Source organism: Coregonus clupeaformis, chromosome 37 (assembly GCF_020615455.1).
Source record: "Coregonus clupeaformis isolate EN_2021a chromosome 37, ASM2061545v1, whole genome shotgun sequence".
NCBI lineage: Eukaryota > Metazoa > Chordata > Actinopteri > Salmoniformes > Salmonidae > Coregonus > Coregonus clupeaformis.
The window spans coordinates 4,787,440-4,806,995 of NC_059228.1; the positions used below are offsets into that span (position 1 = coordinate 4,787,440).

General features: G+C 41.6%; 1 protein-coding gene across 1 annotated transcript in view; it reads left to right on the top strand.

Moving 5' to 3' along the window:
• LOC121553414 (anthrax toxin receptor 1) overlaps window positions 1-19,556 on the top strand; it is a 61,505-nt gene that overhangs the window by 31,591 nt on the left and 10,358 nt on the right. The window contains exons 12-17 of the mRNA XM_041866497.1: window positions 1,517-1,595; window positions 4,197-4,292; window positions 4,446-4,484; window positions 10,193-10,291; window positions 10,422-10,589; window positions 14,822-14,902. Coding sequence (XP_041722431.1) covers window positions 1,517-1,595; window positions 4,197-4,292; window positions 4,446-4,484; window positions 10,193-10,291; window positions 10,422-10,589; window positions 14,822-14,902 — 562 coding nt within the window. The remainder of the gene's footprint in view (window positions 1-1,516; window positions 1,596-4,196; window positions 4,293-4,445; window positions 4,485-10,192; window positions 10,292-10,421; window positions 10,590-14,821; window positions 14,903-19,556) is intronic.

The window sequence follows — 19,556 nt, forward strand, 5'->3', positions numbered from 1 at the left end:
GATAGAGGCAAAAGAAAATGGGGGGGAGAAGGGAGAGGGAATACATATTTTTCTGTGAGTCTCAGTATTAATCTCTGGTTTTCTCTGTGGTGCTATACAGGTTAAACAATTTCATACTGTTCTCTATTCTGTTAGAGAGGGAGGGGGAGGTCCTAGAAGGGAGGCTGTGGGGATGTACTCCCTCTCTCCCCCCTTTTCCCTTTCCTGTCTTTGTCTGCTCCCTCCTTTCTCATCTAGCCCCATATGACCTCAACCCCCCTTCCCCTAGCCTCCCCCTTCCCAACCCCTCCCTCAGTCCTAAACCACACTCTCAATGACCCCTCTCTTCTCTTGCCTCCTAAATCATTACAACTCACTTACCCACTCTCCTCTCATATATCAACCCACCAACCTCAACTCACTATTTAGTAGGGTTTTATTTTACAACAACCCTACACACACAAACACGCATGCACACACACAAACACGCATGCACACACACACAAACACAGTCATCCCCTCTGTATGTGTCTCCGTGATATGTGTTGTAGATAGCAGCACTAACATTAGGGAGGGGAAGTCATTCAGTGGCCTAATTACAACTTTCCACATTGGGACTTTGGAAACAACCCGAAGTCCACAGGTCCCATCCTTTTTTACAGTTGTTGGCAGTCGACAATGCAATCCTGACAAATGTTCCTTTGCTACCCTAACCCCGTAAAGATCCATTCCCCAATACGGTAAGCCTTACAGGTCCCATACCCAACCAAAGTCCACAGGGGCCATTCCACTGTGGGTAGAGCCAAATGTGATGGCTGTCAGAGAGCAGATATTTGTGAAAAGAGCAAGAACCGACAGATACACAGACAGGAATGTGTTAATGGCCTATATTTTAGTCATGCTTCGGAATTCTAAAGAAAGCCATGAGTATCAAACATAGATCTGTGCGCATCCACGTGTCCATTGACATGATGCATGTAATGTCTTGCGTTCATGCTAAAGTCTAATTTATACCTTATCGTCGCGGTCTGATGAAAACCTAATCTTCAAAACAGAAACTATTTTCCCATTAAAGAACATACAATTATGAAACTTCAGAAAGTATTTTGAATAAATATTCTTGGTCCTAGAGTCATGAAATGTTCAGTGTACATTGAGGGGAGTTACTGCTTTCAATACATAAATGTAAAAAAGGAAAATTGGCAAATTTAGTTAAGGTTTTCATCAGACAGCGACATTATGCAAGTATGCAACGCAAGAACCCGATTAACTACGCAAAATGGCGATCCTGCGTAATAGCGTAGATTCTCAAATTGTGGGCTGCACATATTTTTGCTACGCAAGTACGCAGAACAGCCATTGTAAGAAACTAATTGTGTACTTTCATTGTTTACTTACATAAGGTATAAATGAAGCTTTAGTCTCAAAATAACATGGATGTGTTTTTCCAGGGGATTTTGGGAAATGTTTTTTTATGGGTTCTGAAGTGTGTGTGTTGCGAGGGTTGATGGGTAATGTAGTGTTGTATATGTTGCAGGGTAATCTATCTACAGGTCAGTATGAATGAAGGACTCTCCTACATCACCAGTTCTGTTCACATCACCACCACCGAATGTGTGAGTACAGCGACGTTCAACAACATTAAAGGAGAAGTTTTATTTTTTACAACCAAATCTATGTTTTTTATGTACACTACTGTTCAAAAGTTTGGGGTCACTTACAAATGTCCTTGTATTACATGAAAACATACATGAAATTAGTTTGAATAGGAAATATAGCAAAATGCATAGGAAATGTAGTCATTGACAAGGTTTTTGAAATTGAAATAATAATTGTGTCCTTCAAACTTTGCTTTCGTCAAAGAATCCTCCATTTGCAGCAATTACAGCCTTGCAGACCTTTGGCATTCTAGTTGTAAATGTTTTGAGGTAATCTGAAGAGATTTCACCCCATGCTTCCTGAAGCACCTCCCACAAGTTGGATTGGCTTGGCTTGATGGGCACTTCTTACATACCATAACAGCTCAATAGTGTTGAGATCCGGTGACTGTGCTGGCCACTCCATTATAGAAAGAATACCAGCTGACTGCTTCTTCCCTAAATAGTTCTTGCATAGTTTGGAGCTGTGCTTTGGGTCATTGTCCCGTTGTAGGAGGAAATTGGCTCCAATCAAGCGCCGTCCATAGGGTATGGCATGGCCTGGCAAAATGGAGTGATAGCCTTCCTCCTTCAAGATCCCTTTAACCCTGTTATTCTTTGTGATCCGAACACCTCAAACTTCCATTCGTCTGTCCATAACACTTTTTTTCCAATCTTCCTCTTTCCAGTGTCTGTGTTCTTTTGCTCATCTTAATCTTTTATTTTTATTGGCCAGTCTGAGATATGGCTTTTTCTTTGCAACTCTGCCTAGAAGGTCAGCATCCCGGAGTCACCTCTTCACTGTTGACGTTGAGACTGGTGTTTTGTGGGTGCTATTTAATGAAGCTGCCAGTTGATGACCTGTGAGGCGTCTGTTTCTCAAACTAGGCACTCTAATGTATTTGTCCTCTTGCTCAGTTGTGCACCGGGGCCTCCCACTCCTCTTTCTATTCTGGTTAGAGCCAGTTTGCGCTGTTCTGTGAAGGGAGCAGTACACAGCGTTGTATTAGATCTTCAGTTTCTTGGTAATTTCTCGCATGGAATAGCCTTCATTTTTCAGAACAAGAATAGACTGACAAGTTTCAGAAGAAAGTTATTTGTTTCTGGCCATTTTGAGCCTGTAATCAAACCCACAATTGCTGATGCTCCAGATACTCAACTAGTCTCAAGAAGACCCGTTTTATTGCTATTTTAATCAGCACAACAGTTTTCAGCTGTTTTCTAATGCTCAATTAGCCTTTTAAAATGATAAACTTGGATTAGCAAACACAACGTCCCATTGGAACACAGGACTGATGGTTGCTGATAATGGGCCTCTGTACGCCTATGTAGATATTCCATTAGAAATCAGCTGTTTCCAGCTACAATAGCCATTTACAACATTAACAATGTCTACACTGTATTTCTGATCAATTTGATGTTATTTTAATGGACAAAAAAATTGCTTTTCTTTCGAAAACAAGGACATTTCTAAGTGACCCCAAACCTTTGAACGGTAGTGTAAATGGATTTTATATAAGGGGGCAGACACTTTTTTGTGATTTCACATCCTCATTGTGTAGTATGGGGGCCCCGTAAAAACATGAACAAAGGCTCCAAAAACACCCAAATACGTCCTTTTAGAAAAGGAAAACCTCTCAGTATAGTGATGCAGGTCTTTAGATGTTTCCCCTATCCAGCTGTTCCATTCTCTGTGTAGCCTGCTGCTACAGGTAACTACCAAAATAAAGGAAACACCAACATAAAGTGTCTTTATAGGGCCACCATGAGCTGCCAGAACAGCTTCAATGCGCCTTGGCATAGTGTCTGGAACTTCCTGTGTGGAAGCACTCTATGCTTTCAATATACGTTGTATCCCTCATTTACTCAAGTGTTTCCTTTATTTTGCCAGTTACCTGTGGAATGAACGGAGAGGTATCGCTATAGACGCAACAAAATGAAATATGATGTTGCGGATAAAGTTCGGAATGACACAATTTCATGTGTACAACATTTAAAGACCTGCATCACTAAACGGTGAGCTTTTCCATTTCTAAAAGGACGTATTTTAGTGTTTTCGGAGCCGTTGTTCATGTTTTTTTACGGGCTCCCATACTACACAATGAGGATGAGGAAGTGATTTGCCGTTTGGGGTTTCTCAAAAACGTGAAATCCCAAAAAAGGTGAATGGACCCTTCTATAACATGCTACTTACATCAAAAATAGAGATTTTGTTGTAAAAAAAAAAAAGAACTTCTCCTTTAAGCACTAAGCAACATTCAGCAACACATATCCTGAAGCAATTCAAAATAATATTCTTTGTTTGGTATAATTTTGCCCTTTTTGTCTTTCTCTGTACTTCTTATAGTTTCCTCCTCTTTTTTTCCTCCTATTCTCTACGGTCTCCTCTGCTCTCTTTGTCATCAGAGGAGGCTGTGAGTATGTTCTCTCTTTCATCTTTTCATCTGTCTGTAGTCACACCAGAACTGTACCTTAACCAAGTAAATACCCCCCCTTCAATCTTCACTCATCTCAGTCGAACTCCAAACAAGATACCATATTGGTTTGCAATTACACCTTTTTCTGTCTCTCTCTGTGTAGTTTGATGGGACGATCCTGCTGATCTCGTTGCTGGTTCTGACACTTTTGTTGGGCCTGCTGTTCATGTGGTGGTTCTGGCCCCTCTGCTGCACCTTGGTAAGACTAGCTCTTGTCTCTTCATTCAGCAGAGTCAGGAGTATTACTATGGGAATTGTAGTTATTTTGAGTATGGAGAGGGAGGATGTTTTGTTGTGTTTAATGTATCTTCTTCCTGATTTACTTGTTCAATGTGAATGGTTCTCTCTCCAGGTCATAAAAGAGCCCCCACCACCTCCTCCCTCAGAGCCAGTAAGTCACCCACATAGATATTCTATAATTCAGTTTTCCTGATGTTGCTAGGATGCCAATGTGATCTGAAAAGTCATAGTCAATCGATCAATAATATAATAATACTTTTAGCAAAAAAATGTATTTTCATTTACAATCTGTAGAAACAATGAGAATAGAAAGGTTCAGAACTTTTGTAAAACATCACAGTACAGTTGAAAAATATATGGCAAATAGAAATCCAATATGGATGGTGTTAAGAGATAGATGGGTGGTGTTGAATGAAGTTGAAGGATGGGACTAACAACAACTAATAACAACAAGAAAACTAATGTAAAGCATACTGTGTCCATAATAAGTATATAGGTTATAGGTTGAGAGCTTTTGTGAAAGAGCACAGTAAGAAAGATATGGCATATAGAAGCAAACTGGATGGACATCATGAAAATGATCGGAGAGGTTGAGGGTAGAGGAAGTTCAGGAGTAAAAACAAACAAAATAGAATGATTGTAAAATTGACTGTGTCCATAAAATGTATATAGTATGTATAAGCTGGAAGTAGAGGCCTAAGCATTGTTGTTCACTACTTTACTCCAATTAGGGAAGGGGTGGTGGGGTTGGAAAGTAATAAAGGGAAATATATTTTTAAAAAGGATATCTACAGTGGGGGAAAAAAGTATTTAGTCAGCCACCAATTGTGCAAGTTCTCCCACTTAAAAAGATGAGAGAGGCCTGTAATTTTCATCATAGGTACACGTCAACTATGACAGACAAAATGAGAAAAAAAAATCCTGAAAATCACATTGTAGGATTTTTTATGAATTTATTTGCAAATTATGGTGGAAAATAAGTATTTGGTCACCTACAAACAAGCAAGATTTCTGGCTCTCACAGACCTGTAACTTCTTCTTTAAGAGGCTCCTCTGTCCTCCACTCGTTACCTGTATTAATGGCACTTGTTTGAACTTGTTATCAGTATATAAGACACCTGTCCACAACCTCAAACAGTCACACTCCAAACTCCACTATGGCCAAGACCAAAGAGCTGTCAAAGGACACCAGAAACAAAATTGTAGACCTGCACCAGGCTGGGAAGACTGAATCTGCAATAGGTAAGCAGCTTGGTTTGAAGAAATCAAATGTGGTAGCAATTATTAGGAAATGGAAGACATACAAGACCACTGATAATCTCCCTCGATCTGGGGCTCCACGCAAGTTCTCACCCCGTGGGGTCAAAATGATCACAAGAACGGTGAGCAAAAATCCCAGAACCACACGGGGGGACCTAGTGAATGACCTGCAGAGAGCTGGGACCAAAGTAACAAAACCTACCATCAGTAACACACTACGCCGCCAGGGACTCAAATCCTGCAGTCCCAGACGTGTCCCCCTGCTTAAGCCAGTACATGTCCAGGCCCGTCTGAAGTTTGCTAGAGTGCATTTGGATGATCCAGAAGAGGATTGGGAGAATGTCATATGGTCAGATGAAACCAAAATATAACTTTATGGTAAAAACTCAACTTGTCGTGTTTGGAGGACAAAGAATGCTGAGTTGCATCCAAAGAACACCATACCTACTGTGAAGCATGGGGGTGGAAACATCATGCTTTGGGGCTGTTTTTCTGCAAAGGGACCAGGACGACTGATCCGTGTAAAGGAAAGAATGAATGGGGCCATGTATTGTGAGATTTTGAGTGAAAACCTCCTTCCATCAGCAAGGGCATTGAAGATGAAACGTGGCTGGGTCTTTCAGCATGACAATGATCCCAAACACACCGCCCGGGCAACGAAGGAGTGGCTTCGTAAGAAGCATTTCAAGGTCCTGGAGTGGCCTAGCCAGTCTCCAGATCTCAACCCCATAGAAAATCTTTGGAGGGAGTTGAAAGTCCGTGTTGCCCAGCGACAGCCCCAAAACATTACTGCTCTAGAGGAGATCTGCATGGAGGAATGGGCCAAAATACCAGCAACAGTGTGTGAAAACCTTGTGAAGACCTACAGAAAACGTTTGAACTGTGTCATTGCCAACAAAGGGTATATAACAAAGTATTGAGAAACTTTTGTTATTGACCAAATACTTATTTTCCACCATAATTTGCAAATAAATTCATTAAAAATCCTACAATGTGATTTTCTGGATTTTCCTTTCTCATTTTGTCTGTCGTAGTTGACGTGTACCTATGATGAAAATTACAGACCCCTTTCATCTTTTTAAGTGGGAGAACTTGCACAATTGGTGGCTGACTAAATACTTTTTTTCCCCACTGTATATGTGTGTGTGTGTGTGTGTGTACAGTTGAAGTCGGAAGTTTACATACACTTAGGTTGGAGTCATTAAAACTTTTTTTTCAACCACTCCACAGATTTCTTGTTAACAAACTATAGTTTTGGCAAGTCGGTTAGGACATCTACTTTGTGCATGACACAAGTAATTTTTCCAACAATTGTTTACATACAGTTTATTTCACTTATAATTCACTGTATCACAATTCCAGTGGTTCAGAAGTTTACATACACTAAGTTGACTGTGCCTTTAAACAGCTTGGAAAATTACAGAAAATGATGTCATGGCTTAGATGCTTCTGATAGGCTAATTGGCATAATTTTAGTCAATTGGAGGTGTACGTGTGGATCTATTTCAAGGCCTACCTTCAAACTCAGTGCCTCTTTGCTTGACATCATGGGAACATCCAAAGAAATCAGCCAAGACCTCAGGAAAAAAATGGTAGACCTCCACAAGTCTGGTTCATCCTTGGGAGCAATTTCCAAACACCTGAAGATACCATGTTCATCTGTACAAACAATAATACGCAAGTATAAACACCATGGGACCACGCAGCCGTCATACCGCTCAGGAAGGAGACGCGTTCTGTCTCCTAGAGATGAACGTACTTTGGTGCGAAAAGTGCAAATCAATCACAGAACAACAGCAAAGGACCTTGTGAAGATGCTGGAGGAAACTGGCACAAAAGTATCTATATCCACAGTAAAACGAGTCCCATATCGACATAACCTGAAAGGCCGATCAGCAAGGAAGAAGCCACTGCTCCAAAACTGCCATAAAAAAAACTGACTATGGTTTGCAACTGCACATGGGGAGAAATGTCCTCTGGTCTGATGAAACAAAAATATAACAGTTTGGCCATAATGACCATTGTTATGTTTGGAGGAAAAGGGGGAGGGGAATTGCAAGCCGAAGATCACCATCCCAACCGTGAAGCACGGGGGTGGCAGCAACATGCTGTGGGGGTGCTTTGCTGCAGGAGGGACTGGTGCAATTCACAAAATAGATGGCATTATGAGGAAGGAAAATTATGTGGATATATTGAAGCAACATCTCAAGACATCAGTCAGGAAGTTAAAGCTTGGTCACAAATTGGTCTTCCAAATGAACAATGACCCCAAGCATACTTCCAAAGTTGTGGCAAAATGGCTTAAGGACAACAAAGTCAAGATATTGGATTGGCCATCACAAAGCCCTGACCTCAATCCTATAGAAAATGGTGGGCAGAACTGAAAAAGTGTGTGTGCGAGCAAGGAGGCCTACAAACCTGACTCCGTTACACCAGCTCTGTCAGGAGGAATGGGCCAAAATTCACCCAACTTATTGTGGGAAGCTTGTGGAAGGCTACCCGAAACGTTTGACCCAAGTTAAACAATTTAAAGGCAATGCTACCAAATACTAATTGAGTGTATGTAAACTTCTGACCCACTGGGAAATAAAAGCTGAAATAAATAAAACTTCTGACTTCAACTGTATATGTGTGTGTGTGTATGTGTGTTTATATATATATATATGTGTGTGTATGTATATATATATATATATATACACACACACACATACAGTGGGGGAAAATAGTATTTAGTCAGCCACCAATTGTGCAAGTTCTCCCACTTAAAAAGATGAGAGAGGCCTGTAATTTTCATCATAGGTACACGTCAACTATGACAGACAAATTGAGAGAAAAAAAATCCAGAAAATCACATTGTAGGATTTTTAATGAATTTATTTGCAAATTATGGTGGAAAATAAGTATTTGGTCACCTACAAACAAGCAAGATTTCTGGCTCTCACAGACCTGTAACTTCTTCTTTAAGAGGCTCCTCTGTCCTCCACTCGTTACCTGTATTAATGACACCTGTTTGAACTTGTTATCAGTATAAAAGACACCTGTCCACAACCTCAAACAGTCACACTCCACACTCCACTATGGCCAAGACCAAAGAGCTGTCAAAGGACACCAGAAACAAAATTGTAGACCTGCACCAGGCTGGGAAGACTGAATCTGCAATAGGTAAGCAGCTTGGTTTGAAGAAATCAACTGTGGGAGCAATTATTAGGAAATGGAAGACATACAAGACCACTGATAATCTCCCTCGATCTGGGGCTCCACGCAAGATCTCACCCCGTGGGGTCAAAATGATCACAAGAACGGTGAGCAAAAATCCCAGAACCACACGGGGGGACCTAGTGAATGACCTGCAGAGAGCTGGGACCAAAGTAACAAAGCCTACCATCAGTAACACACTACGCCGCCAGGGACTCAAATCCTGCAGTGCCAGACGTGTCCCCCTGCTTAAGCCAGTACATGTCCAGGCCCGTCTGAAGTTTGCTAGAGTGCATTTGGATGATCCAGAAGAGGATTGGGAGAATGTCATATGGTCAGATGAAACCAAAATAGAACTTTTTTGGTAAAAACTCAACTCGTTGTGTTTGGAGGACAAAGAATGCTGAGTTGCATCCAAAGAACACCATACCTACTGTGAAGCATGGGGGTGGAAACATAATGTTTTGGGGCTGTTTTTCTGCAAAGGGACCAGGACGACTGATCCGTGTAAAGGAAAGAATGAATGGGGCCATGTATTGTGAGATTTTGAGTGAAAACCTCCTTCCATCAGCAAGGGCATTGAAGATGAAACGTGGCTGGGTCTTTCAGCATGACAATGATCCCAAACACACCGCCCGGGCAACGAAGGAGTGGCTTCGTAAGAAGCATTTCAAGGTCCTGGAGTGGCCTAGCCAGTCTCCAGATCTCAACCCCATAGAAAATCTTTGGAGGGAGTTGAAAGTCCGTGTTGCCCAGCGACAGCCCCAAAACATCACTGCTCTAGAGGAGATCTGCATGGAGGAATGTGCCAAAATACCAGCAACAGTGTGTGAAAACCTTGTGAAGACTTACAGAAAACGACAAGGGTATATAACAAAGTATTGAGAAACTTTTGTTATTGACCAAATACTTATTTTCCACCATAATTTGCAAATAAATTCATTAAAAATCCTACAATGTGATTTTCTGGGAAAAAAAATTCTCATTTTGTCTGTCATACTTGACGTGTACCTATGATGAAAATTACAGGCCTCTCTCATCTTTTTAAGTGGGAGAACTTTGGTGGCTGACTAAAGACTTTTTTTCCCCCACTATATATATCTATATATGTGTGTATATGTATGTATGTATGTATGTATGTATGTATATATATATATATATATGCGAGGGGAAAAAAACATATGGGGGATTGGAAGTGATGCAGATAATTACATTGATGGAAGTTACAATCTATCTGCAATATTAAAGCTGATCTACCCCCTAAAAAAAAAACGTCCATTCTAGTGTTATATTTAATTATGTGGTCACCCAAGGAAACCCCTCTACATGTCTGAATGGTTACACAGCCTACACCTCAACTCCCATACTCATTTTTACACTTCTAACTAACTATTCCCATGTCAGGAGTCTGATGATGAAGATGGTATGCCCAAAAAGAGATGGCCCACAGTGGACGCATCCTACTACGGAGGGAGAGGGGTGGGGGGCATCAAACGCATGGAGGTACACGTATGCGCACACACACGCACACACAAATTATAGCAGAGTGCGGAAATGGATATCAGATAATATAGAACTGGCTGAAAGGAATTCCTGCTTTTGTGTGTGTGTGTGTGTGTGTGTGTGTGTGTAGGTGCGGTGGGGGGATAAAGGTTCTACAGAGGAAGGGGCTAAGCTAGACAAGCCTAAGAATGCGGTGGTGACGATGCCTGAACAGGAGTATGAAGCGTACCAACCCAAACCACGCACACCCAAGCCCCGGAAACCTCCTCAGGACAGGAAGTGGTACACACCTATACAGGTAACACACACACAGTATATAACACACACATAATCTTTTTGGGATACCCAGAATAACATTGCTAGCTCATTAGGGGTTCAAGCAGCGAAGCGGTGAGAAATCCTATTGTATTTGTTGGTGTTCAATGTTATTATGACGGTTCTTCCGTTAAGGCCTAAGATGTTGCGACTTTACATTAAGGTACACCCTCTCGTGCAATGCCATGGCAATTGGCCGCACAGGCACATTCAGATTGACCACAGGTTGGCGCTATAACAGGCATACATGTAGAGTGCATTCGGAAAGTATTGAGACCCCTTGACTTTTTCCACATTTTGTTGCATTACAGCCTTATTCTAAAATTGATGAGAAAAACATTAATTTAATCCATCTACACACAATACCCCAAAATGACAAAGCAAAATAAGTTATTTTTTTATGTTTGCAAATGTATTAAAAAATAAAGAGAAAAACCTTATTTACATAAGTATTCAGACCCTTTGCTATGAGACTCGGAATTGAGCTCAGGTGCATCCTGTTTCCATTGATCATCCTCAAGATGTTTCTACAACTTGATTGGAGCACCTGTGGTAAATTCAATTGATTGGACATGATTTGGAAAGGCACACACCTGTCTATATAATGCCCCACAGGTGACAGTTCATGTCAGTGTAAAAACCAAGGCATGAGATCGAAGGAACTGTCCGTATAGCTCCGAGACAGGATTGTGTCGAGGGACAGATCTGGGGAAGGGTACCAAAACATTTCTGCAGCATTGAAGATCCCCAAGAACACAGTGGCCTCCATCATTCTTAAATTGAAGAAGTTTGGAACCACCAAGACTCTTCCTAGAGCTGGCCGTCTGGTCAAACTGAGTAATCGGGGGAGAAGGGCCTTGGTCAGGGAGGTGACCAAGAACCCGATGGTCACTCTGACAGAGCTCCAGAGTTCCTCTGTGGAGATGGGAGAACCTTCCAGAAGGACAACCATCTCTGCAGCACTCCACCAATCAGACCTTTATGGTAGAGTGGCCAGACGGAAGCCACTCCTCAGTAAAAGGCACATGACAGCCCGCTTGGAGTTTGCTAAAAGGCACCTAAAGGACTCTCAGACCATGAGAAACAAGATTCTCTGGTCTGAAGAAACCAAGATTGAACTCTTTGGCCTGAATGCCAAGAGTCACGTCTGGAGGAAACCTGGCACCATCGCTACGGTGAAGCATGGTTGTGGCAGCATCATGCTGTGGGGATGTTTTTCAGCGTCAGGAACTGGGAGACTAGTCAGGATTGAGGAAAAGATTAACGGAGCAAAGTACAGAGAGATCCTTGATGAAAACCTGCTCCAGAGTGCTCAGGACCTCAGACTGGGGCGAAGATTCACCTTCGAAAGGACAACGACCCTAAGCACACAGCCAAGACAATGCAGGAGTGGCATCGGGACAAGTCTCTGAATGTCTTTGAGTGGCCCAGCCAGAGCCCGTACTTGAACCCGATCGAACATCTCTGGAGAGACCTGAAAATAGCTGTCCAGTGACGCTTCCCATCAAACCTGACAGAGCTTGATTGGATCTTCAGAGAAGAATGGGAGAAACTCCCCAAATACAGGTGTGCTAAGCTTGTAGCGTCAAACCCAAGAAGACTCAAGGCTGTAATCGCTGCCAAAGGCGCTTCAAAAAAGTACTGAGTAAAGGGTCTGAATCCTTATGCAAATGTAATATTTCAGTATTTTTTTTTTAGACATTTGCAAAAATTTCTACAAACCTGTTTTTGCTTTGTCATTATGGGGTATTGTGTGTAGATTGATGAGGGAAAAAACATTTTAATCATTTTTAGAATAAGGCTGTAACGTACAAAAAAGTGGAAAAAGTCAAGGGGTCTCAATACTTTCCGAATGCATTGTATATCTTTTGATTTGTTTGACTCAGTCGTGCAATTTGGCACTCATGCTTAGGGATTAGGGAGTCTACAGTGCCTTGCAAAAGTATTCACCCCCCTTGGCGTTTTTCCTATTTGTTGCATTACAACCTGTAATGTAAATTGATTTTTATTTGGATTCCATGTAATGGACATACACAAAATAGTCCAAATTGGTGAAGTGAAATGAAAAAAATTATTTTGTCAAAAAATTATACAAAATAAATAACAGAAAAGTGGTGCGTGCATATGTATTCACTCCCTTTGCTATGAAGCCCCTAAATAAGATCTGGTGCAACCAATTACCTTCAGAAGTCATATAATTAGTTAAATAAAGTCCACCTGTGTACAGTCTAAGTGTCACATGATCTGTCACAGGATCTCACTATATATACACCTGTTCTGAAAGGCCCCAGAGTCTGCAACACCACTAAGTAAGGGGCACCACCAAGCAAGCGGCACCATGAAGACCAAGGAGCTCTCCAAACAGTCAAGGACAAAGTTGTGGAGAAGTACAGATCAGGGTTGGTTTATTAAAAAAAATCTGAAACTTTGAACATCCCACGGAGCACCATTAAATCCATTATTAAAAAATGGAAAGAATATAGCACCACAACAAACCTGCCAAGAGAGGCCCGCCCACCAAAACTCACGGACCAGGCAAGGAGGGCATTAATCAGAGAGGCAACAAATAGACCAAAGATAACCCTGAATGAGCTGCAAAGCTCCACAGCGGAGATTGGCGGAGATGACCCATCAACTTCAATGAACGATGGAGATTAATTGGGTTTTCTGACCATAATATCATTTAAGGTGCTCAAGTCTTTTTCCATTGTTTTTTATGTCATTTATCTTGTTTTGGTAATATAATTTCTTAAGTTACCAAATTTCTAAATATACAGTATGTCAACCCATCAGCTTAGCAGCCTGACTTGTTTGCCACCTTTTTTGCATCATTTCTTTGAACCATACAATTTTTCAATTCATCATCAATCCAGGGGGCTCCAGCAGTTCTCACAGTTACTTTCTTAACAAGTGCATCAATCAATCAAATGTATTTATAAAGCCTTTTTTACATCAGCAGATGTCACAAAGTGCTGAATGCTTGTCAACAATTGACAAGAATAATTGTACAAATTCTCCTCCTTATACACATCAGACCAACATACATGTTTTACATCTTCAACAAAAGAGTCCTGAGAAAACATTTTGTATGATCTCTTATAAATAACTTTAGGCCCTGCCTTTGCTACTTTGGCTTTCCTTGTTATTGCCACAATGTTATGGTCACTACAGCCAATGGGAACTGATATTGCTTTGTAGCAAAGTTCTGCAGCATTTGTGAAGGTATGATCAATACAAGTGGATGTCACAGATTCAACACTATTGGTATACACTCTAGTTCAGGGCTAGGCAACCCTGGTCCTGGAGTGCCGCAGCCATTTTATGTTTTTGATTGAACTGACCTGGAAGACCAGGTGTGTTGAATTTAGGCAATCACTGAACTGATCAATTAACTCAATTGGTCAGGTGTGGTATCAAGTGTGAACACAATTTTCCAGGAACAGGGTTGCCTACCCCTGCTCTAGTTGGTTGAGTGATAAACTGGGTCATATTACATCATTAGTCACAGTAAGAAGCGTCCTCTTGAGAGGACAACTAGATGATAATCAGCCAATGTTCAGGTCACCAAGAAAATACATTTCTCTGTTAGCATCAGAGACCTTATCTAACATTACACACATTCTCCAGATATAGACAATTTGCACTTGGTGGCCTATAGCAGCACCCTAAAAGGCTTTAGATGAGGCAGGTGAAGCTGCAACCACAGCACTTCTACTTCATTTGTCATGAGATCCTCTTTGAGCTTTACAGGAATATAATCCACAGACTCTGTGCCACAAAATGAGTGACAAAATGGTACAAAACCTGGCCAGATCATTTCAAGTCATCAATCTCAAGTCAAAGTCGAGTCCTGAGTTGAGGCTCCAAGTCCAAGTCAAGTCTCAAGTTATTTTATTTTCTATCAATTTGTGACTCGAAACCAAGTCATGTGACTCGAGTCCATAACTCTGGCTTGAACCCCCGGCATGGCTGCTTGCAGCTAGCTATATTTGTCATTATCATCAGTCCTGACGCTAAAAAACAACAGCTTATTAGCTCGATGCAATAGCAGTCTATGGTAGAATGTTCAGCTGTGAAAAAGGTCTATGGTACTCACCTGGATAAATAAAGGATTCATAAATAGAGCACCATAGAAAAGCTATTTATTTACCCCCAGCTTTTAATATGATCCCCTGATGGAACATTTTTATTCCCCTCCCTTTTCTCTATCCGCAGGGGAAGTTGGATGCTCTGCGGGCTCTGTGTCGTCGAGGATATGATCAGGTGTCCCTGATGAGACCTCAGCCTGGAGACAAGGTGAGACTGTTACTTTTCACATGCAGGCACACAGACACACAGACACACAAACACAGACACAGGACTCCCCTATAGAGTCTGGTTCCTCTAAAGGTCTCTTCTGGGGTGTGTGTGTGCATTGCAGTGATCCTTTTCAATGAAGCATCTGCACTCTCTGTACCATAGAAATGGCAGGTGCTAGTGAAACAATCACAGGACTATACTATTAGTCACTGGTAGCTCCCATAGTACAGCAATCGGCCTCTCACACACACACACACACACACAGATGGATGTTTCTATGTAAACTCTGTGAATAACCCGCTGAAAACTGGCTCTCTTTCTGCCACACGCATGCACACACACATACTTCCTGAATTAACCGCTAATAACACTCTCTCTGTCCTACACACACAAAGCTACTATTGTTCAAACACAGGGAGAGTTGTGTACTGATACGGACTGTGAGTTGATGGAGTTTCCAGCTTCGTGTAGGAGTCCTCTGCTACTCTCCTGAGAGGAACTGCTAGCTCAGATACAGTAGTCTGCCTAAAAAGAAGAAGGATCAGGCAGAGATAATGTCATTTAACACAACAGTACGTACAGATGGGAGCCACCTTTCTAGTTGTCTCTGTTTCATTCACTGGGAAGAAAATATGTTTTGGGATACGACAGAGGCAGGTTTACTTTATGACTGCTATTGTTTGTGTTATGTTAGTGTTATTGTTGTGCAAAGAAGGGGAGGGGTAGACAAAGACAGAGAGAGACCCCCCCGCCCTCTCTTTCTCTTCTCACCATCTCTCCCTCTCAAGGAGAATCTTCTTCACATTCCCTCTTTCACTCCTTCTCTCTTTCATCCTCTTTCACTCCTTCTCTCTTTCATCCTCTTTCCCTTCTTCTCCCTCTCTTTGTCTGTCTGTCCTTTCTGTCCTTCTCGCTCTCTCGATTTCCATCTTTCTCTCATTCTCCCTCTCAATGCTCTTTCTTTTTTATCTCTGTCTTTCGTTCCTTCGTGACTGGGTTAGAGTTGGGGTTAGAGGGGATAGAGGTTAGAGGGGCCTTTAACAGACCCTTGGTGGTCTTATTTAACACCTTATTAAACAGTGAGGCCCTAAATTCGCACACTCACACACGCATGCATGTACACACACACACACACACGCACACACACAAACACACATCGATAGGTCCTAAAGTCACAGAGGGGACATTACAGAGCCCATTGAGAAGGAGTGGCATTGTTGAGTTGAAAGGGGGTGTAGAGGGATTGATGTGGGAAGCCTGGTTGGTTCTGACTGCGGTGGTCTGGTCGGTGAAAAGGGAAGCAGCAGAGCAGCAGACCTACACCAGAGACAGCATATGGACACAATGAGAACACAAGCTCATGAATATCAGAGAGAGAGGGAGGAGGGAATCCCTTCCATATGCTGCTGTAAACCAGCGTGGCGAGACAGGGGTATTGTAACCAATGTGGTTTGGGGTAGGGGAGAGTTGTGTCTCAGGTGCTTATTGCCATCGAGCTCTCACAGTCTCACTGCAGAAATATACGTTTTTGTACTTTTCTCCAAACATCACATTTCAGAAGGTTTTTGACACCCTGGGTTGACTCCTGCTCAGCATCATTCAGTTTCTCCAAACGTCAAATTTCGAAGTTAAAGGGGAAGTTCACCCAAAAACACTTCTGGGCACTTTATAACACTTGCCTGGCAGTACCCCAGACATTGTTTGAGTATTTAGATTTCTGTATTTTTATATAAAAATGCTGAATTTCCTAAATTACTTAAAATGCATTAAAAACTATGTGTATTTATTGTTACATAAACAGCGATTGATGTCTCTCCATCAAATTGCCAAATAGATGTTGTGGTTTTTATGTAAAAAGTATAAAAAACTAAGTCCTACTTCATGCTAGCGCAAAGGCCTTCCGTTGCGAATATTATACTCCACTTTGTGTTCTTGGAGTTACGGTCTAGTGTAAATATGGCGGAAGTGGATGCTGAGTTTGAATTAAGCAGCATGTCCAGTAAATTTGGTGAAGACCAATGTTCTGAATGGACAACAGTAGTATTGAAAATTGGAACAAAAAGGAAATTTCTAAAATTAGAGTGGAGGATAGGTGTGTAAATGATAATGAATCAGTTCTTGTTGGGATGCGTTTGTTGAGTAATGATGCATATGTGGGAAACCCGTTTGAGTTGTCGAAAATGGTGAAGTTGTCGAAAAACTTGTTGTCGAAAATGGAGTCTGTCAGAGTGACCAGGAGTGGTCTAAATTTGATTAATTGTATTTCTGAAGAGCAGAGGAAGATTGCAGTGGGTCTGACCCGCTGGGTGAATGGAGAAAAAGAATAAAGTCTGTCAGTCCTGTTGTTTTTTGATAAAGAGCAAATACCTACGCATGTGAAGCTTGGTTATGTAAGAATTACTATTATACAGTATTTGTATTGAAGATTGTTTATTTTATTCTATACATTGAGTTTGTGTATGAATGTGATTGTGTGAGTCTGTGAAATCACAGAGAGAAAGAACAACTTGTCAGATGGTGCATTGAAGACTGATGTATTCCTGTCCTGACTTTTCATAATACCATTGCAGATCTACACTACAGTTCAAAAGTTTGGGGTTACTTAGAAATGTCCTTGTTTTCCATGAAAACATACATGAAATTAGTTTGAATAGGAAATATAGCAAAATGAATAGGAAATGTAGTCATTGACAAGGTTAGAAATAATGATTTTTAATTGAAATCATAATTGTGTCCTTCAAACTTTGCTTTTGTCAAAGAATCCTCCATTTGCAGCAATTACAGCCTTGCAGACTTGGCATTCTAGTTGTCAATTTGTTGAGGTAATCTGAAGAGATTTCACCCCATGCTTCCTGAAGCACCTCCCACAAATTGGATTGGCTTGATGGGCACTTCTTACGTACCATACGGTCAAGCTGCTCCCACAACAGCTCAATAGGGTTGAGATCCGGTGACTGTGCTGGCCACTCCATTATAGACAGAATACCAGCTGACTGCTTCTTCCCTAAATAGTTCTTGCATAGTTTGGAGCTGTGCTTTGGGTCATTGTCCTGTTGTAGGAGGAAATTGGTTCCAATCAAGCACCGTCCACAGAGTATGGCATGGCCTGGCAAAATGGAGTGATAGCCTTCCTTCTTCAAGATCCCTTTTACTCTGTACAAATCTCCCACTTTACCACCACCAAAGCACCCCCAGACCATCACATTGCCTCCACCATGCTTGACAGATGGCATCAAGCACTCCTCCAGCATCTTTTCATTTGGTCTGCGTCTCACAAATGTTCTTCTTTGTGATCCGAACACCTCAAACTTCGATTCGTCTGTCCATAACACTTTTTTCCAATCTTCCTCTTTCCAGTGTCTGTGTTCTTTTGCTCATCTTAATCTTTTATTTTTATTGGCCAGTCTGAGATATGGCTTTTTCTTTGCAACTCTGCCTAGAAGGTCAGCATCCCGGAGTTGCCTCTTCACTGTTGACGTTGAGACTGGTGTTTTGCGGGTGCTATTTAATGAAGCTGCCAGTTGATGACCTGTGAGGCGTCTGTTTCTCAAACTAGACACTCATGTATTTGTCCTCTTGCTCAGTTGTGCACCGAGGCCTCCCACTCCTCTTTCTATTCTGGTTAGAGCCAGTTTGCGCTGTTCTGTGAAGGGAGCAGTACACAGCGTTGTATTAGATCTTCAGTTTCTTGGCAATTTCTCGCATGGAATAGCCTTCATTTCTCAGAACAAAAATAGACTGACGAGTTTCAGAAGAAAGTTATTTGTTTCTGGCCATTCTGAGCCTGTAATCGAACCCACAATTGCTAATGCTCCAGATACTCAACTAGTCTCAAGAAGGCCAATTTTATTGGTTCTTTAATCAGCACAACAGTTTTCAGCTGTGCTAACATAATTGCAAAAGGGTTTTCTAAAGACCAATTAGCCTTTTAAAATGATAAACTTGGATTAGCAAATACAACGTGCCATTGGAACACAGGACTGATGGTTGCTGAAAATGGGCCTCTGTACGCCTATGTAGATATTCCATAAAAAATCATCCGTTTCCAGCTACAATAGCCATTTACAACATTAACAAGGTCTACACTGTATTTCTAATCAATTTGATGTTATTTTAATGGACAATTTTTTGTATTTTCTTTCGAAAACAAGGACATTTCTAAGTGACCCCAAACTTTTGAACGGTAGTGTACATAAAAGCCTAAAAAGACAGCCGTGGTGTCGCTCTTCATTTCTTGGTTCATCTTTGGTACATATAAAGACTGCTACAGATTGGTGCCGCGACCCGGATCAACAGATCAGCTGCAGCAGATCGCCGGGGGACCCCTACACAACTAGATTGACATCACACGTTTTAGAACATTTGAGGGCAAGGTTAACTTTGTACAATATGTTGCGTACACCTCAGTTGTATGAGATTACAGAACAGGAGAGAGAAGACGTATCAGATGTTGGTGATAACAATGTACATGTTACTCCGGTTGGTGTTACTGTGAGGGGTGCACAAGTTATTACCACTGGGATGGGGCGGGGGGCTCAGTTGGCCAGTATGGTGGAACAAAGTGCTAGAGCCAGGCCTGTTTGATACCCAGCAGCCGATACTAGAGGGCCAAATGTTAGCAGTAGCCAACCAGAGCATGATAACAGAAGCC